Source organism: Protomyctophum bolini, assembly GCF_963924005.1.
Source record: "Protomyctophum bolini genome assembly, chromosome: 19".
NCBI lineage: Eukaryota > Metazoa > Chordata > Actinopteri > Myctophiformes > Myctophidae > Protomyctophum > Protomyctophum bolini.
Genome location: NC_137880.1, coordinates 40,041,850 through 40,066,039, shown reverse-complemented (window position 1 = coordinate 40,066,039; position 24,190 = coordinate 40,041,850). Strand labels below are relative to the sequence as shown.

General features: G+C 48.3%; 1 protein-coding gene across 1 annotated transcript in view; it reads left to right on the top strand.

The window, feature by feature from the left end:
• Positions 1–4,929: 4,929 nt before the first annotated feature.
• The window catches only part of LOC308334723 (intersectin-2-like), a gene marked incomplete at both ends in the record, with an annotated part of 25,657 nt that continues 6,396 nt past the window's right edge, over positions 4,930–24,190 (top strand). The window contains 21 exons of the mRNA XM_080791527.1: positions 4,930–5,011; positions 5,254–5,317; positions 5,744–5,925; positions 6,342–6,668; positions 7,240–7,324; positions 7,877–8,049; positions 8,177–8,240; positions 8,431–8,568; positions 11,423–11,639; positions 11,924–12,061; positions 13,026–13,166; positions 13,760–13,847; positions 14,254–14,393; positions 17,262–17,342; positions 18,062–18,180; positions 19,395–19,608; positions 19,722–19,930; positions 20,586–20,667; positions 21,247–21,551; positions 22,046–22,101; positions 22,784–22,941. Coding sequence (XP_080647653.1) covers positions 4,930–5,011; positions 5,254–5,317; positions 5,744–5,925; positions 6,342–6,668; positions 7,240–7,324; positions 7,877–8,049; positions 8,177–8,240; positions 8,431–8,568; positions 11,423–11,639; positions 11,924–12,061; positions 13,026–13,166; positions 13,760–13,847; positions 14,254–14,393; positions 17,262–17,342; positions 18,062–18,180; positions 19,395–19,608; positions 19,722–19,930; positions 20,586–20,667; positions 21,247–21,551; positions 22,046–22,101; positions 22,784–22,941 — 3,063 coding nt within the window. The remainder of the gene's footprint in view (positions 5,012–5,253; positions 5,318–5,743; positions 5,926–6,341; positions 6,669–7,239; positions 7,325–7,876; positions 8,050–8,176; positions 8,241–8,430; positions 8,569–11,422; positions 11,640–11,923; positions 12,062–13,025; positions 13,167–13,759; positions 13,848–14,253; positions 14,394–17,261; positions 17,343–18,061; positions 18,181–19,394; positions 19,609–19,721; positions 19,931–20,585; positions 20,668–21,246; positions 21,552–22,045; positions 22,102–22,783; positions 22,942–24,190) is intronic.

The window sequence follows — 24,190 nt, the reverse complement described above, 5'->3', positions numbered from 1 at the left end:
GAAAAGCTGTAATTTGGAGCGATGGCAGGCTCTCGGTCAAATCTGGTCACACTCTGTAAACAACACACAACTGCAATTTATTTTTGGATATAACTGGCCTAGTTGTTTCATCTCATACCCCCCCCCCCCCTCCCCTCCCCCCAGAAACTGGTCGTGTGACTTTTGTGTCGTCCTGCTACACCCCCCTCTCTCTCTCTCTCTCTCTCTCTCTCTCTCTCTCTCTCTGCAGATGTGTGTGTGGTGGAGCAGGGAGGACGTCTCCACACCTGCAACATGAATGGTGAGTCCACTGCTGTGTGTGTGTGTGTGTGTGTGTGTGTGTGTGTGTGTGTGTGTGTGTGTACGCAACGCACGCCTCAGAGATATCGGGGTCCCTATGGGCTATAGTTCCAAACAGTGGAACTATCCCATTGAGACAAAGCAGGGTGCCTATGGGCTATAGTTCCACACATTGGAACTATCCCATTGAGACAAAGCGGGGTGCTATGGGCTATAGTTCCACACAGTGGAACTATCCCATTGAGACAAAGCAGGGTGCCTATGGGCTATAGTTCCACACATTGGAACTATCCCATTGAGACAAAGCGGGGTGCCTATGGGCTATAGTTCCACACAGTGGAACTATCCCATTGAGACAAAGCGGGGTGCTATGGGCTATAGTTCCACACAGTGGAACTATCCCATTGAGACAAAGCGGGTGCCTATGGGCTATAGTTCCACACAGTGGAACTATCCCATTGAGACAAAGCGGGGTGCCTATGGGCTATAGTTCCACACATTGGAACTATCCCATTGAGACAAAGCGGGGTGCCTATGGGCTATAGTTCCAAACATTGGAACTATCCCATTGAGACAAAGCGGGGTGCCTATGGGCTATAGTTCCACACATTGGAACTATCCCATTGAGACAAAGCGGGTGCCTATGGGCTATAGTTCCACACATCCGTCCGTCCGTCCGTCCGTCCGTTATCAGCTAATCTCCGGCACTGTTGGCTCGATCCATGCCGAATTCTGCACACACACTCCCTGGATGCCAACGACGAACCTTCATCCAAATATCACGCAAATCGGTACACATGATCTCTGTAGTCATACATGTGATCAAGACGAGCCTGTTGGATTTCTCAGATTCTACACTGATTAGCTAAGATTGCCTTCCAAAGTTTTCAGGAGTAGCCCGTTTTGTACAAAATGCTGCACATGTCCTGCTCATCCTGTATTCTATCCTCAGAGATGAGTGATCTGGCTCTGCATTTCCTCAACAAAATGAAGACAATTGTTGAAACAAACAAACTAATGTTTATATTACTCCTAAACATCTTGCCAAACATCACACACACTCCTATCCTCCTGGTGCCCAGAAGGGCACCTTTTCTAGTTCATATATGCGTTTAGCTGACGAGGGCAAAACTAGGTCAGGCCTTTTGCTTCTATCGAGCGGCTCCAATGTGTGTGTAGGGAGAAAGGCTGTCGTGTTAAACAGGTGAGAGCATAGCGCTAGCTCTGTTTGCTAACTTGTTACGCACCTTCATCTAGGGTGAAGGTAAACAACATAATGCGAGAGGAGACAGGATGAAAAGAACTTCAATTTATTTGTAGTCGTTCTTTTTAGTCAACATTAGAGACAATTTGTACATTTCTTGTTCACAATTCACACCTTTGGCTTCAGAGTGCAGGTGCTATGCTAACATAGCTAAAAGTTTACCCCTAACTAAAGGCCCTAACAGAAGATTTAAACAAAGTGATAATTCTAATTCCCTAACTACCCTAACTAACCAAAATTACAATAAACGGACAAAAGAAAAATACCTGGCACTCCTACATGGTGGAGGTAGGGACCGGGCTTCTTATTTAACAATAATAAATAAATAGGTTACAGGTTCAAAAACAAAATAAAGATTAACTGTTTGCACTATAGGCACTGGGCTTTGATTGATTGATTGATTGAAATCTTTATTAACAGTTTGCAGAATTACAGTACATTTCAAGCACAAACTCAATACAAAGACTGTTAACTGTGAGTGGACGACCCAATTAAGCCTTACACTTGTTTACAACAGGGTCCACATTGTTCAATTCATCAAAACATTTAGAGACAAACAAATAGACACTTCTATGTAGTTAAAGAACAGAACAGGAATTCATCATATAGGAAGCGAAAAGGGAAAAAAAATATATATACAGTGAGGGGAACAGGGGGATAAAAGAAAAGAAAACGAAAGACAGAGTGTAGGGCGCCTGCACACAACACCATGCGTTGATGCCATGTGTGCATATGTGCAGGCACCCAACACCACGTCCATACAAAAACATAGTACAATCCATAGTACAAAGACAGAGTGTAGGGCGCCTGCACACAACACCATGCGTTGATGCCATGTGTGCATATGTGCAGGCACCCAACACCACGTCCATACAAAAACATAGTACAATCCAGATACAAATTCAGCTTTTACAGAGGCCAGTTTCGAATTGCAGCCATCCGTAGGTGCCCTTTGAGAGCAGTTTTGAAGGAGCCAAGGGATTCACATGTCTTAATGACTGTTGGTAGGGCGTTCCACATTTTGGTCGCATAGGAGCGAAAAGAATTTAGTCCCTTGTTTGTGCCGAATCTGGGTTGTACATGGTTTGTTGCACTCCCTCTGGTGTTGTGGGTGTGGACTTCGTTTACATTAAGGAAGTATTTAGACAGGTACATGGGTATCTTGGTGGTGTATCTAATCTTGTGGACCAGACCCATTGCAAGATGCTGTACTCTGTCGTCGACCCTAAGCCATCCCAGCCTGTCAAAGTGGGCAGGGGTGAGGTGGGTTCGGGGGGTGAGGCCAAGTAGGAGCCTGACTAGTTTGTTTTGGGAGGTCTGGAGCCTTGTTTTAAGGGCCTTTGAGGTGCTGTGGTACCAGGAGGTGGATGCATAGTCAAAGAAACCTTGTACAAGGGCTCCTGTTAAGGTCTTCAAGGTGTTTTTGTCGACCAGTGAGGAGATCCTGTAGAGGAATCTTGTTCTTTGATTGACTTTTTTGATTACGTTGGTGGCCATCTTATCACCGGAAAGATTGGCCTCCAGGATGGAACCTAGGTAGGTAATTTGATCCTTCCGTGTGATAATATCATCACCAACTCTAACCAAGAAGCCATCTGCCTTTTTGAGATTACTATTTGATCCGAAGAGAATGGATTCAGTTTTTCCCAGGTGTAAGGATAGTTTGTTATCAGCGAGCCAGGTGCAGATTCTACCGAGTTCAGAGCTGAGGGTCTTTTCAACCTGCAGTTTGTTCCTGTCCGAGACCAGCAGTGCTGAGTCGTCTGCGAACAGGAACAAGTTGCAGTCACAAGCTGAAGTCATGTCGTTTACATATATTAGGAACAGTAAAGGCCCTAGTATGCTTCCTTGTGGGACGCCACAGCTCACTGGGAGGGGGGGGGACAGTGTTCCGTTCACTTCTACCATCTGTTCTCTCCCCTCCAGGTAGGATTGCATCCAGCTCACTGATGTGCTATCAAAACCAATAGCTTTAAGCTTGTTAACCAGTATGGAGTGGTTCACGGTGTCAAAAGCCTTTTGGAGGTCCAGCATGACCATGCCGCAGTATTTTCCAGCATCCACCTCGTGTTTGATGTGGTCGCTCAAATAGAGAAGGCATGTGTCAGTGGAGTGGGATGTTCTGAAACCAGATTGGAACTCGTACAACAATTTATTAGTGGCAAGATACTTTTCAACCTGTTCATAGACTATTTTTTCCATCACTTTCGAGATGGAGCTTAGAATAGAAATAGGGCGGTAGTTGCCGGGTTCTAATTTGCTCCCTTTTTTGTACAGGGGGGTTACTTTGGCCAGTTTAAAATCTCTGGGGACCTGTCCTTGTTTGATGGAGAGGTTAACTATGTGGGTGATGACTGGAGCTATGGAAATGGATGAGTCTCTGAGAAATTTGGAGGGAATATTGTCATGGCCAGTGGCCTTGTGGGGTTGGAGGGCACTCAGTTTCTTAAGTACCTCCTCAGTTGTTACCATTGTCATTTTAAAATCATCTTTACAAACACCTAGGTTTTTGTAGAAGCCTTTGATGTGCTCTACACCAAAACGCCCAGAGTGGGAGGGCAGTTTGTTAACCAGCATTGTTGCAATGTTTGTAAAGAAGATGTTCAAGTGATTGGCTACATCAACCTTGTCAGTGATGAGGGCTAAACAACACAAATGAACTTACGGCATAATGAACAAGAACAAACGGAAAACAATAATAAGGCAGGCACGAGAGAGGACTAGAGGGATGGAGTCTCTGCTGCTGAATGCTGTCGTCCCCTCCTGAAGGCCAAGTTCAACTGAGCTTTAATACAGAGACGGGAAGAGTGCCCAGCCAACAGGAAACTGGTGTTGTCGGGGAGAACCAATAAGGAACAGAGGGGCAGGTCCAATCAGGGACCTGTCACTCAGAGCCATGTCTGTCAATTCACTTGAGTACTGCAGTAGGAGAGATACAACTTGTTACATGCCATAAAACACAATAACAAATACCAACTTGTAATTATTATGCTAATTAAATAGCCACCATAAATAATAATTATACTTGAACAAATAACAAATAATCAAAAGGACCGTGGTCCGTAACATAACTGAAAGTAGCTGGAGGATGATTGGGCCGTGGAAGGAGAAGGATAATATTTGCAGACAAACAGACTTGACTCGGGGTTAGGGCGCGCAGCATATTGTGTTTGTTGTCATGATTTGTCACGACTCGAGTTTTAAGCGTCGTACGACGCTTCAAAGGTCTTTAAATAAATACATTTTGAAATGTCTATGAGGAAAAATGTGCTGGGATTTATTTCCTGGGCCTGGCGTCGTCATGAAAGGGGGCGGGACAGGGACACTATGGGTTAACGTATTCTCTGTTGTTGTTGTTGTTCCCGCTGTGTCCAGGAGGGGGCAGTATGTGGGCCATCACTCCAGAGGAGAGGGGCAAACATGACAAGCAGTTTGACTCGCTGACGCCCAGTCTGGGCCACGTGTCAGGTACGTTTCATCGGGCTGAATTTAAAAAGGTTGCTGTAATAATTTATTTCTTTTCTCTAAAGAGGCTAAATGTCATCAGATGGTGGTTCCGTGGCTCAAAGGCTGAATATAATAATGAACCTTGATTTGAAAAGGGTTGAAAACCACTGTCACATAGGGTTAATTTGTTTCGTGTGCCTGTGCGTGGGTGCGTGCATGCGTGCATGCGTGCGTGCATGCGTGTGTGTGTGTGTGTATTGCAGGGGAACAGGCCAGGAAGTTCTTCCTCCAGTCTGGTCTTCCCGCTCCAGTGCTGGCAGCGATCTGGTGAGAAACCTTCTGAGTGTTCTCTACGTATTATTATTACTGTTATTGTTATTGTTATTATTAAAGGTATCTAGCTGACCTGGGGCCTGTTTCACGAATCTTGGATTAACTAATCCAGGATATAGGCCAAAGCCAGGCTTTTTAAACCCTGATCTTTACAGCCTGGTTTATTCCGTTCCACTAAAGCCAAGCGAGGCTCCGAATTGGCGGATTTGGCGAGCCGGGATCAGCAAGCCTGGCTTAATAGACAGTCTGGCTTTTTGTCTCTAGACCCATTATGTTGATCACAGATTTACTGATCCTTCTTCTTCATGGGGTATTAAGGCAGTTTGCATCCTTAATAGTTGCATTACAGCCCCCTCTGTATATCTCATTATCTTTACTAATCTATTCAAGACTTACTGATACAAGGACTTTTCATTAAAGGTACCTAGCAGACCTGGGCGGTGACGGCTTGATGGACAGGCTGGAGTTCTCCATCGCCATGAAGCTGATCAAGCTCAAGCTGCAGGGGCGGGGCTTGCCCTCCTGTCTGCCAATCATCATGAAGCAGCAGCCCCCCCTCTCCAACCCCGCCTCGGCCATGATGACATCATCAACGCGCTTCGGTACAATCAATCAATCAATCAATCAATCAATAAATACATGCATATATACGTAATGGTTGGTATAAGTTGATATATATATTTGTATCGGACATCAGGAGTTGGACAATATCGGAATATTATTATTATTTTATTATTTTGGATATATATATATATATATATTATACACAATCAAAGATTTGTGACACATTTTCAAGATTTTTTCAAAAAACAGATCTACAAGCTCGTATGAGCTTGTAGATCTATGCTATATACTGCGGGTGGGGGGGCGGGGTCCCTGGAACAACATAATTTCAGATGGGGGTCAGAGGCTAAATACAGATAATTCCGAGGGATTTAGGTTTATTTTTTGTCTCTGCTCTAAATGGGTTAAAACACCAACAGGGTTTTGAGTGTTTTTGTTTGCCGTTGTCTCACAGGAACGGGTTCCATGTCTAACCTGTCAGTCGGCCCGTCTGCCCTGGCGATGCCCTGCGCGCCCGCCCCATCGGTGCAGCCCCTGCTGGTGCCCCTGGGGCCCGCCACCCTGAACCTGGGGCCCCTGGGGCCCGCCACCCTGAACCTGGGGCCCGCCACCCTGAACCTGGGGCCCGCCACCCTGAACCTGGGGCCCCTGGGGCCCTCCACCCTGAACCTGGGGCCCTCCACCCTGCCCCTGGGGCCCGCCACCCTGCCCCTGGCGCCCGCTGCGCTCGCCAACGGCAGTGCCACCCTGCTCACCCCGTCGCCCGTGGGCAACCCTGCAGGTTGGTACGGCTACACTGTGGAGAACGCTGTGGTGTTATCGACCCTGAGGGGCTGATACAGCTGTGATGTTATTAGAACGCTGTGGTGTTATCGACCCTGAGGGGCTGATACAGGTGTGATGTTATTAGAACGCTGTGGTGTTATCGACCCTGAGGGGCTGATACAGGTGTGATGTTATTAGAACGCTGTGGTGTTATCGACCCTGAGGGGCTGATACAGCTGTGATGTTATTAGAACGCTGTGGTGTTATCGACCCTGAGGGGCTGATACAGCTGTGATGTTATTAGAACGCTGTGGTGTTATTGACCCTGAGGGGCTGATACAGCTGTGATGTTATTAGAACGCTGTGGTGTTATCGACCCTGAGGGGCTGATACAGGTGTGATGTTATTAGAACGCTGTGGTGTTATCGACCCTGAGGGGCTGATACAGGTGTGATGTTATTAGAACGCTGTGGTGTTATCGACCCTGAGGGGCTGATGGTGGGGTCACAAGAAACCCCTATAAAAAAATAAAATTTCAATTCAATTCAATTCAATTATCTCCTCTCTCTCTCTCTCTCTCTCTCTAGGTATGTCTGGGTGCAGCTCGCCCATGGCCTTCTCTCCACCAACAGGGATGTCCAAGACCAGCTCTCTGCTCGACCTGGGCTCCAGGTGAGAGAGAGAGGTGTTTTATCTCAGATTATCTGTGCACTGAGACACAGCTCCGCCATTGGCGTGTGAATGGGTGAATGTAATGCACAACCTATGTAAAGGTGTATGAGTGTGTGTGTGTGTGTGTGTGTGTGTGTGTGTGTGTGTGTGTGTGTGTGTGTGTGTGTGTGTGTGTGTGTGTGTGTGTGTGTGTGTGTGTTGTGTGTGTGCGTGTGTGTGAATGGGTGGATGTAATTGGATAAAGGAACTATATAAATGCACCATTTATCAAAGTGCACAGACATCTCTGTTCTCTGGAGAACATTAATGTCACGTTTTGTTTTAGCTTTGCCACTAATTAAGAGCCCTAGGAAACAACAGCTGGTACTCTCAATGATTAGACCTTAGACTAAATTAGACTATACTATTAATTATTAGACTAAAGCTGTTCAGATGACTAAAATAATTATGACTAAAACTCGATGCAGTTTTATTCAAAAGACTGTGACTGAAACAGTTTGCTGTCGATGTTAACACTGGTCTGTCTGTCTGTCTGTCTGTCTGTCCATCCAGTTCCAACTCCTCCTCGACGACGTCATTGGCCAGTAACTCTCCCAAGACGGGTGCGTCCGATTGGTCGGTTCCCCAGACGGGCCCGTGCGATTGGTCGGTTCCTCAGGCGAGCAGGCTGAAGTATCGACAGCAGTTCAACACTCTGGACAAGCTGATGAGTGGATACCTGTCTGGTACGCACGCACACATGCACGCACACACACACACACACACACGCACACACACACACACTCACACACACACACACACACACACACACACACACACACAGCATGACAGTGGACGGTGTGTGTTTTTCAGGTCCACAGGTCAGGAACGCGCTGACGTCGTCCAACCTCACACACACCCAGCTCGCTACCATATGGTGAGTGTGTGTCTGTGTCTGTGTGTCTGTGTCTGTGTGTGTGTGTGTGTGTGTGTGTCTGTGTCTGTGTGTCTGTGCCTTTGTGTCTGTGTGTGTGTGTGTGTGTCTGTGTGTGTGTGTCTGTGTGTCTGTGTGTGTGTCTGTGTGTGCGCGTGAGGCAATTTCACACACATTTGGTGTGTGTGTGTAGGAGTCTGGCCGATGTGGACCAGGACGGCGTGCTCAGAGCGGAGGAGTTCATCCTGGCGATGCACCTGGTGGACACGGCCAAGACCGGACGACCCCTGCCCTTGACCTTGACCTCCGACCTGGTGCCCCCCTCTATGAGGTAACACCCCTGACCCCTGACCCCTGACCTTGGTAAATGGTGCATTTATGTATAGCGCCTTTAACCAAGGTGCTTTACATCGGTTGTGCAATATTACATTCACATGTCCTTGCAGGGGAGGAGGAGGAGGAGGAGGAGGAGGAGGAGGAGGAGGAGGAGGAGGAGGAGGAGGAGGGGGAGGGAGGACCGTGGAGATGGTGAATGGAACGGGGCCGCACTACACCACTACCGCTGGCCCCCTAGACGCCCCGGAGGTGGAGAGGAGTAAGTACACTCATTTAGAGCTGTCCCCGACTAAGGATTTGTATAGTCAAAATGTATATGAATACATTAGCTGTTAGTCGACTGATAGTCGACTGAGCACCGCCCTTTTATTTCTTTGGTGAACATGGACTGAGAGGCTCGTCATTAGCCAGATTGAGCACAGCAGGTGAGGTTGAGATTCTGGAGTCTTATCAGGCCACAGCGCCCCCACTGTGCCATTCAAGTCACAGCAGGCAGACACACTCCACATGCACATTGGAGATTGATTAACCCATTCTGACCTGAGATCAGATTCATATGAGGTTTCCACTGGACACACACTGGTCTGATGAACCCATTCTGACCTGAGATCAGATTCTAAAAATGTCAGTCGTTCTTCGATTTTTCAAAAATAGCAGACCTACAAGCTCGTAGCGCGCCACTCGGTGGCGCGCTATGAGCTTGTAGATCTGCTATTTTTCAATAGCTAAAGCATAACATGATGCTGACACCAAAAGGGGTTCCCGGTCAGAATGGGTTAAAAACAGTCAGAAAGGGTAGGTACCCTCACAAAAACATGCAGTAATCCTGGTCACTATACTGCCTCCCCCTGGCCAGCCGGGGCGCCTGATGGAGGGGAAAGGAACTGGTTGGAATAACGTGTTCCTTCCACGCGCTATACGTCCAACCAGGGAAACTCCCCCCTGTCAGGTTGTAAAGGAGCAACTTGGACACTCAGGCATGAAGGAAGCATGAGTTAAGTCCGTTGCTCTCCCCAGGTTGGTGGAGGGTGTGTAGAGCCCAGGATCACAGTAGATGATTGACACAGGGGTGAAAAATGGGTTACAAAATGGTGGGATAAAAAATATAAAAAAACAGTCAGAAAAGCATTTTCAGTTGTGTTTATGTTCCCCCACAGACCTAGTGGAACAATACAATAATATTTTGTGGGGGGAAAAAAAAAGAACATGGACTGAGAGGTGGTCAGTCGACTGAGACCCGTTCCGATCGATTAGTCGACTATTGGACTCATCGAGGTCAGCCCTTCACTCGTTACACCACCACGCTATAGGGCCCTTTTTTCACCTCAAGCACCCCCAAATTGACACTAATTAGCCCCGTGGACCCCCATTTGGACCACCACCCTATAGGACTCATAGACCCTAGCCTCGGAAACCCAGACGTTTTTATTTCCAGGGAGAAAAAAAAGTCCACTTCAATTCGGCATAGAGTATAGCGCAAACATTGCTCACTCTCTGCTGATTTCTGATTGTCTGCATCTTTGTAAAATTGACATACACACGCACACATGTACACACACACGCTCCTCTCTCTCTCTCTGTCGCTCTAAGTAATTAGTCTCATGTCGCGCAGCTGCGCATATATTCTCCCGGCGGATCCTGCCGGGAGCTGCCTATGCCATAAAAAGCATAGGTGAGTTCCAGGCTACATAGACCCTAGGAGGGTAACGATGTAGTAACTGTATCAAAATATCGATGCAAAAAAGGGGAAATTTTTTATATCGATGTGTAAACAACAAATATGGTATCGTGTCGTTTCTGACTTCGTATCGAATCGTTTTGCAATGGAAATAAATAATATATTGAATCAATACTAAGTACTTGTAGCGTTGTATTTAGCAATTTATAGAAGAAAAAAAGAAAAACATGGGTTTAATTACTTTTCCATTCCATATCGCTACACTTGGTCTGCTGAAAAATGTGTGTATTCTCTGTGTTCGTGTCAAGGTGAGGGTTTGTCCATAATGTGTGTATTCTCTGTGTTCGTGTCAAGGTGAGGGTTTGTCCATAATGTGTGTATTCTCTGTGTTCATGTCAAGGTGTGGGTTTGTCCATAATGTGTGTATTCTCTGTGTTCATGTCAAGGTGAGGGTTTGTCCATAATGTGTGTATTCTCTGTGTTCATGTCAAGGTGTGGGTTTGTCCATAATGTGTGTATTCTCTGTGTTCATGTCAAGGTGAGGGTTTGTCCATAATGTGATGTGTATTCTCTGTGTTCATGTCAAGGTGTGGGTTTGTCCATAATGTGTGTATTCTCTGTGTTCATGTCAAGGTGAGGGTTTGTCCATAATGTGTGTATTCTCTGTGTTCGTGTCAAGGTGAGGGTTTGTCCATAATGTGTGTATTCTCTGTGTTCATGTCAAGGTGTGGGTTTGTCCATAATGTGTGTATTCTCTGTGTTCATGTCAAGGTGAGGGTTTGTCCATAATGTGTGTATTCTCTGTGTTCATGTCAAGGTGAGGGTTTGTCCATAATGTGTGTATTCTCTGTGTTCGTGTCAAGGTGAGGGTTTGTCCATAATGTGTGTATTCTCTGTGTTCATGTCAAGGTGAGGGTTTGTCCATAATGTGTGTATTCTCTGTGTTCATGTCAAGGTGTGGGTTTGTCCATAATGTGTGTATTCTCTGTGTTCATGTCAAGGTGAGGGTTTGTCCATAATGTGATGTGTATTCTCTGTGTTCATGTCAAGGTGAGGGTTTGTCCATAATGTGTGTATTCTCTGTGTTCGTGTCAAGGTGAGGGTTCGTCCATAATGTGTGTATTCTCTGTGTTCATGTAAAGGTGTATGTCTCCTCTCCTCTCCTCTCCTCAGTATCGTTCGAGGACCGTCTGAAGGAGAACTTTGCGCGCGGCAGTGTCGCCCTGGAGAAACGGCGTCTGGCTCTGCAGGAGGAGCAGAGGAGAGAGAGGGAGGAGAACCGGAGAGGAGAGGAGAGGAGGGACAGGGAGGCGCGCGAGCAGGAGAACAGGAGGCGCACCGACGAGGAGAGACGACTGGAGAGACACCGAGAGGAGGAGAGGAAGGAGGTGAGAGGGGGAGGGGAGGGGAGGGGACTCACCCCACACAGCTACTGCTGTTGTCCTGCAACGTCCCCTAAACTCCCCACTAAACTCAGGGACCCCCTAGAGGCCTCTCTCTCTGTCAGCCCAGGGACCCCCTGGAAAGGGACAGAGGCAAAAAAGGGGAAACAAAGTGTGTGTAGAAATTGCCAGAAATGAGCTGATCTCTCTCTCTCTCTCTCTCTCTCTCTCTCTCTCTCTCTCTCTCTCTCCCTCTCTGTGTCTCTCGCCCAATGCGGGCGACCAAGCAGGAGGCGGAGCGTCAGAGGGTGGAGGCGTGGCAGCGAGCGAGGAGGGAGGAGTTAGGGAGGAGGAGACGAGGAGACAAGGAGGAGATCTGTGTCCTCCGAGCCAAGAAGAGGAGCCTGGAGACGGAGCTGGAGGCTGTGGTGAGACGCACGCACACACACACACGCACGCACGCACGCACGCACACTCACGCACGCACACACACACACACGTACGAAGCCAACTCGAATCGCGACAAATGACAACAAACACAATATTTTGGACCAAACCAAATAATTACAAAGAAGAGTGCATTGTAACCTGCCAGTTTTTTTCTACTTTCTAATTCTTTGTTTGGCCCAAAACATTGTGTTTGTTGTCATGATTTGTCACGACTAGAGTTGTTCAACCTATCTTCACATAATAGGTCCTCACTAATAATCATGAAGAAATGGCGCAATTTTGTGTCTGTGTGTCTCATAGGAGGGCTGTAGGCAGTTCAGAAACCGTCTTCCAGTGACATCATCGATGGGGAATACAAGCTAATAGAAACTGCAGACTTTCTTTAGTCCTGAAAAGTTGCAATGTGAAAATGGAAGCCATCATTCTCAAGATAATGAAAATCTAAACATTTTTGTAAAAAAAATATTGTTTAAAATAAAATCTGCCTAATGATGATGTCACTGGAAGACGGTTTCTAAACTGCCCACAGCCCTCCTATGAGACACAGACGGAGTAGAAAAAAATTGCGCCATTTTTTTCATGATTATTAGTGAGGATCTGTTATATTAGGAAGATAGGTTGAAAAGTGGTGAAGTGGTCCTTTAAAAGGTCTTTAAATAAATACTTTTTGAAATGTCTATGAGGAAAATGAACGGGGAATCATTTCCTGGGCCCTGGTAGGGGGCGGGGCTGGGCCCTGGTAGGGGGCGGGGCTGGGCCCTGGTAGGGGGCGGGGCTGGGCCCTGGTAGGGGGCGGGACTGGGCCCTTTTGGGGGGCGGGACTGAAGCATGTCCTCCATTATTTTCCGGTCTCCCATTGGCTGATCTCCCGGTCTCCCATTGGTTGGATCTCCCGGTCTCCCATTGGCTGATCCCCCGGTCTCCCATTGGTCGGTCTCCCAGGGCAACAAGCACAAACAGATCTCGGACCGGCTGCGCGACGCCCAGAGCAAGCGGCGCATCCAGAGGGCGGAGCTCGACCTGACCAATCAGAAGAGAGACGCTCGCATCTCCGACATCAACGGCCTGCAGCGGGAGTTTGAGGTACCTATATTTCGTGAAGCCACTTCCTGAAAGTTCATATAATGGCCTGTTGTGGCGCTGTCATTGGACCCAGAAAAACCCATAGCCCCATAGAAGTCCATGTATTTGGGCCCAACTTCACCTAGACTGTATTACCTTAATAAACATGGTCATGAATACTTTCTGCTTCCAGTCACTAGTTTAAAGTCTCATTTCTAATGTCATAATATTATTTTTGGAAAATTATGGTCCCATTTATTAAAAAGATTACCATGAAGTCGCGTATGTTCTGAGGGGCGTGGCTACCGTTACAGTCTATGAACGGGAGCCACCCCCCTGTTCGAGTCAAAATTAAAACCAACGAAGAGTAAGGGGGGAAGTCCCGCCTCGTTGTCTGGGCCAGCCAATGGCCAGCTGGGCCCAAACGGATCTAGAAATATGGCGACTTGCTTTGTCCATATTTTTTACAGTCTATGGTTAAGGCATAACTTTGACTCTTTACTGAGGCCAGTGTCCTCTGAGAGTATGGATTGGATTCACATTCCCCATAGTGGCCATGAATGAGTTAACCCTGTATGTGTTTTGGTGTGATTTTAGTTCAATTTATTTTGAAGGAGTGGCAGAGGAAGTTGTCCCAGCTGGTTCCGGAGCAGCAGAGGCTGAACGAGAAACTACGCCTCATGGACCTGAAAAGGATCTCCTGTGAGTTTATATTACACCTCTTAGGGTACAAACTACACCTCTTTAAACCTCTGAGGGTACAAACTACACCTCTTAGGGTACAAACTACACCTACATTTGTACAACTATTTTCGATCTCGTCGGCTAATCTTTTCGATGACGTCCCACCGGAAAATAACATGGAGTGTTGCTCAACAGACTGTGGAGCAACAGACGCTCCCAGCCTGTGGAGCGACGCTCCCAGCCTGTGGCGCGATGCGATCGGTTTTGTTATCAATAATCTCCGTCCTGTCAGCCACAGGGTGGCAGACAGTTGTTACTCGCTCGCAGACCTCTCCGTTGTAAGAATCGGCTTGTGTTACCTTGACCCGTGACCTTGCAGCGGTGACCCTGACCTCTGTGTGACCTCTGTGTGTGACATTTTCAGCGGTGACCCTGAGCTCCGCGGCGGGCGGCGTGACAGAGAAAGGGGCGACGTGTCGCCGCCTGAAGGAACAGCTGGACGCGCTGGAGAGAGAGACCAGCAGCAAGCTGGAGACCATGGACCAGTACACCAACGAGATACAGGTACTGTACCAGTACTGTAGACCAGTACACCGCTGAGATACAGGTACTGTACCAGTACTATGGACCAGTACACCGCTGAGATACAGGTACTGTACCAGTACTGTAGACCAGTACACCGCTGAGATACAGGTACTGTACCAGTACTGTAGACCAGTACACCGCTGAGATACAGGTACTGTACCAGTACTGTAGACCAGTACACCGCTGAGATACAGGTACTGTACCATGGACCAGTACACCGCTGAGATACAGGTACTGTACCAGTACTGTAGACCAGTACACCGCTGAGATACAGGTACTGTACCAGTACTGTAGACCAGTACACCGCTGAGATACAGGTACTGTACCAGTAACTATGGACCAGTACACCGCTGAGATACAGGTACTGGACCAGTAACTATGGACCAGTACACCGCTGAGATACAGGTACTGTACCAGTACTGTAGACCAGTACACCGCTGAGATACAGGTACTGTACCAGTAGACCCAGGAGATCAAGGTACTGGACCAGTACTCATGGACCAGTACATTAACCCATTCTGACCTGAGATCAGATTCAAAAAATTCCAGAGCTCATTATTTTGTCCACAGACAGAGCCAGGGATAGATTTCACAATAAAAGCGGAGCTGCTGTGGAACCGGTAAAATGGTAACTCTAGGAAAAGGTCTGCCCCTCGGGCCGAGATCATTACCTAATGTAGGACACACACACACACACACACACACACACACACTTGAAATGTTTATTTATGTCCACATAATGAGAAGTACAGGAATACCTTGTACAAAGGACATAAACACTGCCAGTGCAGTTTGACAGTGGGAGAGCAGCCAGTTAATTACAACGTGCATGGACGGCAAAGCATCGTTACATACAGTACAGCTGACATGTCTGACACAGGGTAGCATCGTTACATACAGTACAGCTGACATGTCAGACACAGGACAGCATCGTTACATACAGTACAGCTGACATGTGGGACACAGGACAGCATCGTTACATACAGTACAGCTGACATGTCAGACACAGGACAGCATCGTTACATACAGTACAGCTGACATGTCAGACACAGGACAGCATCGTTACATACAGTACAGCTGACATGTCAGACACAGGACAGCATCGTTACATACAGTAGCTGACATGTCAGACACAGGACAGCATCGTTACATACAGTACAGCTGACATGTCAGACACATGACAGCATCGTTACATACAGTACAGCTGACATGTCGGACACAGGACAGCATCGTTACATACAGTACAGCTGACATGTGGGACACAGGACAGCATCGTTACATACAGTACAGCTGACATGTCAGACACAGGACAGCATCGTTACATACAGTACAGCTGACATGTGGGACACAGGACAGCATCGTTACATACAGTACAGCTGACATGTCGGACACAGGACAGCATCGTTACATACAGTACAGCTGACATGTGGGACACAGGACAGCATCGTTACATACAGTACAGCTGACATGTCAGACACAGGACAGCATCGTTACATACAGTACAGCTGACATGTCAGACACAGGACAGCATCGTTACATACAGTACAGCTGACATGTGGGACACAGGGCAGCATCGTTACATACAGTAGCTGACATGTCAGACACAGGGCAGCATCGTTACATACAGTACAGCTGACATGTGGGACACAGGACAGCATCGTTACATACAGTACAGCTGACATGTCAGACACAGGACAGCATCGTTACATACAGTACAGCTGACATGTCAGACACAGGACAGCATCGTTACATACAGTACAGCTGACATGTGGGACACAGGACAGCATCGTTACATACAGTACAGCTGACATGTGGGACACAGGACAGCATCGTTACATACAGTACAGCTGACATGTGGGACACAGGACAGCATCGTTACATACAGTACAGCTGACATGTGAGACACAGGGCAGCATTGTTACATACAGTACAGCTGACATGTCAGACACAGGGCAGCATCGTTACATACAGTACAGCTGACATGTCAGACACAGGGCAGCATCGTTACATACAGTACAGCTGACATGTGGGACACAGGGCAGCATCGTTACATACAGTACAGCTGACATGTGGGACACAGGGCAGCATCGTTACATACAGTACAGCTGACATGTCACTGATACTTCAGCACTTTGGTTAGAAAGGCTTCTTCCAGGCTATAGTCAAAGGTACAGCCGACCTCGAGAATGAACACATCTCTATGGTTTTCATTTACAGCAATGACATCAGGGGTGTTAGCTGAAATGTTAGAGAACACAGAATCATCATTGACCTGATACGGGTCTAAATGCCAGGTCATGTTCTATCCTTTCATAATCTGTTGTTAACCCGAATCCGATCCAAATAATTGTGCGGCGTCCTTCCTTTCCTTTCTCACTGCAGTCAACTATACATTTAACCTTCTATCTGCAACTAACTGTACATTTTAACCTTTGTGTGATTCATTCTATCTGCAACTAACTGTACATTCTAACCTCTGTTTAATTCTGTCTACAGTTAATCTGTTTACTTCCGTCTACATTTTAACCTCTGCCTAATTCTGCCTATATTTAACTCTGTATGTTTAACTGAACATTTAACCTCTCCGTTTCCTTCTTCTCTTTCTCTTCCTCCTCCATGTTCCATCCCTTCCTCCTCTCTCTCTCTCTCTCTCTCTCTCTCTCTCTCTCTCTCTCTCGCGTGTGCGTGTGTGTGTGCGTGTGTGCGTGCGTGCGTGCGTGCATGCGTGCGTGCGTGCGTGCATGCGTGCGTGCGTGAGTGAGCCGGCCTCATGCTGTAGTCTGATGTAGACATGGATGTCCTCTATCATCTTCATCACCCTCCTCTTCCTCTGTCTCTGTACTGTAGTTTGTGGACATGGACGACTGTGTCCTCAGAGGACTACTGTCTCTGCTAGCCTGTCTCAACCAGCTCTTCCTCCTCATCAAGGTTAACCCTCCCTCCCCCTCCTGTTCCCTCTCCCCCCCCTCTCTCTCTCTCTCTCTCTCTCTCTCTCTCTCTCTCTCTCTCTCTCTCTCTCTCTCTCTCTCTCTCTCTCTCTCTCTCTCTCTCTCTCTCTCTCTCTACCTCTTACTCTGAAACCCACGACCCGGAAACAATCCACTCAAAAAAGTGTTCTTTACCTTGCTATCGTTTTCATTCATACGATATATGATCCAAAAAGCGTCTTTTAGGTGCATGTGAATGAGGCCTTAATGTCTATTGTTTACATTGTAGGAGCTGATTGGTTGATGTATAATGTTTACACGTCATGGTAGGAGGTGATTGGTTAATGTGTCATGGTAGGAGCTGATTGGCTAATGTGTCATGGTAGGAGCTGATTGGTTAATGTGTCATGGTAGGAGCTGATTGGTTAATGTGTCATGGTAGGAGCTGATTGGTTAATGTGTCATGGTAGGAGCTGATTGGTTAATGTGTCATGGTAGGAGGTGATTGGTTCATGTGTCATGGTAGGAGCTGATTGGTTCATGTGTCATGGTAGGAGCTGATTGGTTCATGTGTCATGGTAGGAGCTGATTGGTTAATGTGTCATAGGAGCTGATTGGTTAACCGTTAATGTGTCATGGTAGGAGCTGATTGGTTGATGTGTCATGGTAGGAGCTGATTGGTTGATGTGTCGTAGGAGCTGATTGGTTGATGTGTCGTAGGAGCTGAGGGAGAAGCAGAGCCACCAACAGGAGGCGCTAAAGGACCTCTACAGAGTGAAGGAGCAGAAAGCCAGGGAGGTGCAGCGACGCAACGCCCAACAGGAGAGAGAGACACTCAGGTGAGGAGAGAGAGAGAGAGAGAGAGAGAGAGAGAGAGACACTCAGGTGAGGAGAGAGAAAGAGAGAGAGAGAGAGAGAGAGACCCCCTCGTACTTTGGGAAGCACTGATCTATTAGTTCTAAATTATTTTATTTTATTTGATTTTATTTGATTTTATTTGCTTAAAGCCCTATAGGCTAGGACACATGCAGAGTAATGTTGGGCAGAGGTTAAGTCCCGTAAGAGGGCATTTTTGGACAAATAAATAGCGAAAATAGCAGATCTATTGCACTGATGTTGTGTCTATCCCATTTTGGGCGGGAACCCATTTTCGTGTTAGCATTACGTTATGCTTTAGCTATTTAAAAATAGCAGATCTACAAGCTCATAGCGCTACGAGCTTGTAGGTCTGCTATTTTTGAACGACTGACATTTTTAGAATCTGATCTCAGGTCAGACTGGGTTAATCAGACCAGTGTGTGTCCAGTGGAAACCTCGTATGAATCTGATCTCAGGTCAGAATGGGTTAACCACTAGCCCAAGGGGCATCGCGGCATTTCATTGCACTGTTGTTGTGTCTATTTATCGTCCAACAGATTGGCTAAGCTGGAGGAGGAGAGGAGAGAGGAGGAGGAGAGGAGGAAGGAACAGGAGGCAGAGGAGGAGAGGAGAGACCAGGAGAGGAGAAACCGGGAGGCAAAGGAGGAGGAGGAGGCCAGGCAGAGGAGGAGGCTCCTGGAGGAGGAGGAGAGGGAGGCGCAGAACCACCTCCTCGCTGTGCAGGAGGAGGAGGAGGAGGCACGCACATGGCGAGCTAGCCAGGAGGCGGAGGAGGAGGAGATGAGGAGGAGGGCGGAGGAACCGGTGGAGGAGAAGGAAGAGGGAGACGTGGAGGAGGGAGAGGTGGAAGAGGAGGAGGAGGAGGAGGGGGCCGCTCGCAAACGGAGAGAAGAGGAGGAGGGGACGGAGGAGCAGGAGAGGAGGAGGAGAGAAGAGGTATTGGTGTTTCAGAGTCGGATTCACTAAGCTGTTTGGTGTTTCAGAGTCAGATTCACTAAGCTGTTTGGTGTTCAGAGTCAGATTCACTAAGCTGTTTGGTGTTTCAGAGTCAGATTCACTAAGCTGTTTGGTGTTTCAGAGTCAGATTCACTAAGCTGTTTGGTGTTTCAGAGTCAGATTCACTAAGCTGTTTGGTGTTTCAGAGTCAGATTCACTAAGCTGTTTGGTGTTTTAGAGTCAGATTCACTAAGCTGTTTACACCATACTTTGTGTGTAAAGGAATTGACCATCCAATCCAATCCAAACAGGAGGGAGGAGGAGGAGGGGGGGCAGGGCAGCATCCCGTCCTGACATCTCCCAGCAGCACCCTGACCTCCTACAGAGCCCTGTACCCCTTCGTGGCGCGCAACGCAGACGAGCTCACCCTGGACGCCGGCTGTCTCATCGAGGTACGTACGACATCGTGTCTCGTTTTAGTAGAATCTGGTCTCAGGTCTAAATGGGTTAAAAAATGGTCCAGTGATGGAACCGTGTGTGTGTTGGTTTTGGCGCCCCCCTGCAGGTGGAGGAGCAGACTGCGGGCGAGCCGGGCTGGCTGTGTGGTTCCTACCGAGGGAGGAGGGGCTGGTTCCCCCAGAGCTACGCCGATAAGTGCCCCCCCGTTGCCCCCAAAACCACCACCGCCCACGCTGCTGCCCCTAATGCCCCGGGCGGGCAAGGGGGCCACCCGCTGCCCCCCTCCGCCTGCCCCGAGGAACCGCCCGACACGGGGTAGGTGGTACTGTTGTGTGCCCCCTGGTGGCCGCTGTGTGCCCCCTGGTTGGCCGTTGTGTGCCCCCTGGTGGCCGCTGTGTGCCCCCTGGTGGCCGCTGTGTGCCCCCTGGTTGGCCGTTGTGTGCCCCCTGGTGGCCGCTGTGTGCCCCCTGGTGGCCGCTGTGTGCCCCCTGGTGGCCGCTGTGTGCCCCCTGGGGGCCGTTGTGTGCAATGGATACAAAAATGTTAATGCTGTCCAAAAGATTCAATATTTTCATTGTACGATTAATCTCAAATAAGCAGTGGCGTGCACAGATAGACACTAAGGGGGTGCTAGAGCACCACCTGCCCTTGCCCTCTTGACAGCAATGTGCCCTTTTGAAAACTGGCCGGTTCCACGTGCTGCACAAGGTGCCCTTTTTTTTCACTTGAGACCCTGCCCCTCTGCCTCCGCCCCTGCCCCTCGTGTCTGTGCACGCCACTGGAAATAAGTCATCAGCTTTTATCTGTTCCCTTCTTAGAGGAGTGGTTCTCAACCAGTGGTCCGGGGACCACCAGTGGTCCTTGAGGGGCTTCAAGGTGGTCCTAGCTAAATGATGAGAGCCCAGACCACAGAAAATCCACTGAATGTTAAAAGTTCATCTGTCTTTTTTTATTTTTATTTTTTACCCAGTGTTCCAGATGGCGACGGGATGGCGTTGAACTGCAGCCCTGACGGCTTTGGGACGACTGAGGCTGACAGCGCTATTACGACGGTAATGACTCCACCGTTAGCCTCACAGCGCTATGACGGTAATGACTCCACCGTTAGCCTCACAGCGTGACGGTAATGACTCTACCGTTAGCCTCACAGCGCTATGACAGTAATGACTCCACCGTTAGCCTCACAGCGCTACGACGCTAATGACTCCACCGTTAGCCTCACAGCGCTGCGACGGTAATGACTCTACCGTTAGCCTCACAGCGCTACCACAGTAATGACTCCACCGTTAGCCTCACAGCGCTACCACAGTAATGACTCCACCGTTAGCCTCACAGCGCTACGACGGTAATGACTCCACCGTTAGCGTCATCTGCGATTTTCAGCATGCAACAAAGTGTAAAGTGACAGTGTAGTTTTTACTTGTTGAATAAATTGTCTGTATATGTAGTCTTAGTTGTAGTTCTCATAGCTTAGTTTTCATGTAGTTTCCATCTAGTTTTCGTCAGTGAAGAAAGGTAGTCGACGAAATTTTTTCGTCGTTGTATTATTCGACGAAGACAATACTGTCTCACAGCGTGACGGTAATGACTCCACCTTCATATGTACCAATGCCCCCCCCTCCCCCCCACAGTCCTTAGCTCCTCCCCTCCAGGCTTGTGTCCTCTCGGCGTGGTCGCCCGGCTCCGCCTCCTCCTCCTCCTCACTGGACGCCCCCGCCCCCCGCGATGAGGTCATCACCGCGCTGCTGAGCCTCTCGCCGGGCGACATCGTCACCGTGCTGCGGCAGAGGGAGGACGGGTGGTGGCTGGGGCGGTCGGACGACGGCGGCGGTGTGGGGGGCGGGGCGCGGCAGGGATGGTTCCCCAAGACGTACGTTGAGGTGGCGGCCGCGGCCACCACGCCCCCCCTGGAGGCCCCGAGCGGGAACACGGCAGAGTACGAGCATGCACGCACAAATTTCCCTTACACACACACACACACACACACACACACACACACACACACACAACACATTCACACACACACACGCACACACACATCACATTCACGCACACACACACGCACACATGCACACACACACACACACACACACACACATCACATTCACGCACACACACGCACACATGCACACACACATGCCTTTCACATTAATTTAGAAGCGGTGTCAATTTTGACAGTGGTTTTATAGTCTCTGTCTTTTGAATGAAAATGTATTAATTCATTTTATTTTTTATTTTGTTTTATTTCAGTCACTGTTTTTAGTTTTAGTCTCGACTAAATTGACACACACTCTCTGTAGTCTTTGTGTCGTGTATAGATGATATCATGGTCTTTGTGTTGTTTATAGATATCATTGTCTTTGTGTTGTTTATAGATGATATCATTGTCTTTGTGTTGTATATAGATGATATTGTGTTGTTACTCAACAGGCCCATATATTCCAGCGTTGACGAGTTCGACACTCCAGATTCAGGTCAACTGGAAGGTTGGTGTCTGTCTGTCTGTCTGTCTGTCTGTCTGTCTGTCTTTCTGTCTGTCTGTCTGTCTGTCTGTCTGCCAGACCTGTCTATAAACCACAATGTATTGTGGGAAGTGTCATGGACTACAACTCCCAGAAGAGGCGTGCACAGCAGCGCGACACCACAGCACAAGGCGCATGTAGATCTGCTATTTTATTTTTGAATCTTGAAAACGTGCATATTTTTTAACATATATTCTTTCACAGCGAACATTTTTAACTCAAATCTTTTCTTCTGGGAGGACCCTAAAACAACATGTTTTGAGATAGGGATCCGCGGCCAATTACATATAATTTGACATGGAATAGCTGAGAACAACTGACATAGAAACCTAGGTTTTTCAGAAAACTGTCAGTATTTAGAAGACATTTTGCAGGCATTTTGCTTGCTGCTATTTTCAGCATGCAAACAAGTATAAAATGACTTATACTGGATCTCTTGTCCACTAGTCCCTTCCTAACATTTAAGTGTAGTTTTTATTTGTTGACGAAATATATTCAGTCTTAGTCACCGTAACTTAGTTTCCATTTAGTTTTCGTCTTAGTTTCAGTCGACAAAAAATCCACACTGTTGCCCCCTTTCCCACCGCCAGGGGGCAGTATAGTGTTTAGTCATAGCGTGTGTGTATATTACCTCCTCCTCCTTTAGAGTTCGTGGCTCTCTACACGTACGAGAGTCCCGAGGCGGGCGACCTGACGTTCCGCGAGGGAGACGTGGTGCTGGTGACGCAGCGGGACGGGGAGTGGTGGCGCGGCTGCATCGGGGACCTCTACGGGGTCTTCCCCTCCAACTACGTCAGGGTGAGTGTAGGACCTCTAAATAGTCTTCCTCTCCAACTACGTCAGGGTGAGTGTAGGACCTCTAAATAGTCTTCCTCTCCAACTACGTCAGGGTGAGTGTAGGACCTCTAAATAGTCTTCCTCTCCAACTACGTCAGGGTGAGTGTAGGACCTCTAAATAGTCTTCCTCTCCAACTACGTCAGGGTGAGTGTAGGACCTCTAAATAGTCTTCCTCTCCAACTACGTCAGGGTGAGTGTAGGACCTCTACAGGGTCTTCCCCTCCAACTACGTCAGGGTGAGTGTAGGACCTCTAAAGAGTCTTCCTCTCCAACTACGTCAGGGTGAGTGTAGGACCTCTAAAGAGTCTTTCTCTCCAACTACGTCAGGGTGAGTGTAGGACCTCTAAAGAGTCTTCCTCTCCAACTACGTCAGGGTGAGTGTAGGACCTCTACAGGGTCTTCCCCTCCAACTACGTCAGGGTGAGTGTAGGACCTCTAAAGAGTCTTCCTCTCCAACTACGTCAGGGTGAGTGTAGGACCTCTAAAGAGTCTTCCTCTCCAACTACGTCAGGGTGAGTGTAGGACCTCTACAGGGTGTTCCCCTCCAACTACGTCAGGGTGAGTGTAGGACCTCTACAGGGTGTTCCCCTCCAACTACGTCAGGGTGAGTGTAGGACCTCTACAGGGTGTTCCCCTCCAACTACGTCAGGGTGAGTGTAGGACCTCTAAAGAGTCTTCCTCTCCAACTACGTCAGGGTGAGTGTAGGACCTCTAAAGAGTCTTCCTCTCCAACTACGTCAGGGTGAGTGTAGGACCTCTACAGGGTCTTCCCCTCCAACTACGTCAGGGTGAGTGTAGGACCTCTAAAGAGTCTTCCTCTCCAACTACGTCAGGGTGAGTGTAGGACCTCTAAAGAGTCTTCCTCTCCAACTACGTCAGGGTGAGTGTAGGACCTCTACAGGGTGTTCCCCTCCAACTACGTCAGGGTGAGTGTAGGACCTCTACAGGGTGTTCCCCTCCAACTACGTCAGGGTGAGTGTAGGACCTCTAAAGAGTCTTCCTCTCCAACTACGTCAGGGTGAGTGTAGGACCTCTACAGGGTGTTCCCCTCCAACTATGTCAGGGTGAGTGTAGGACCTCTACAGGGTGTTCCCCTCCAACTACGTCAGGGTGAGTGTAGGACCTCTACAGGGTGTTCCCCTCCAACTACGTCAGGGTGAGTGTAGGACCTCTAAAGAGTCTTCCTCTCCAACTACGTCAGGGTGAGTGTAGGAC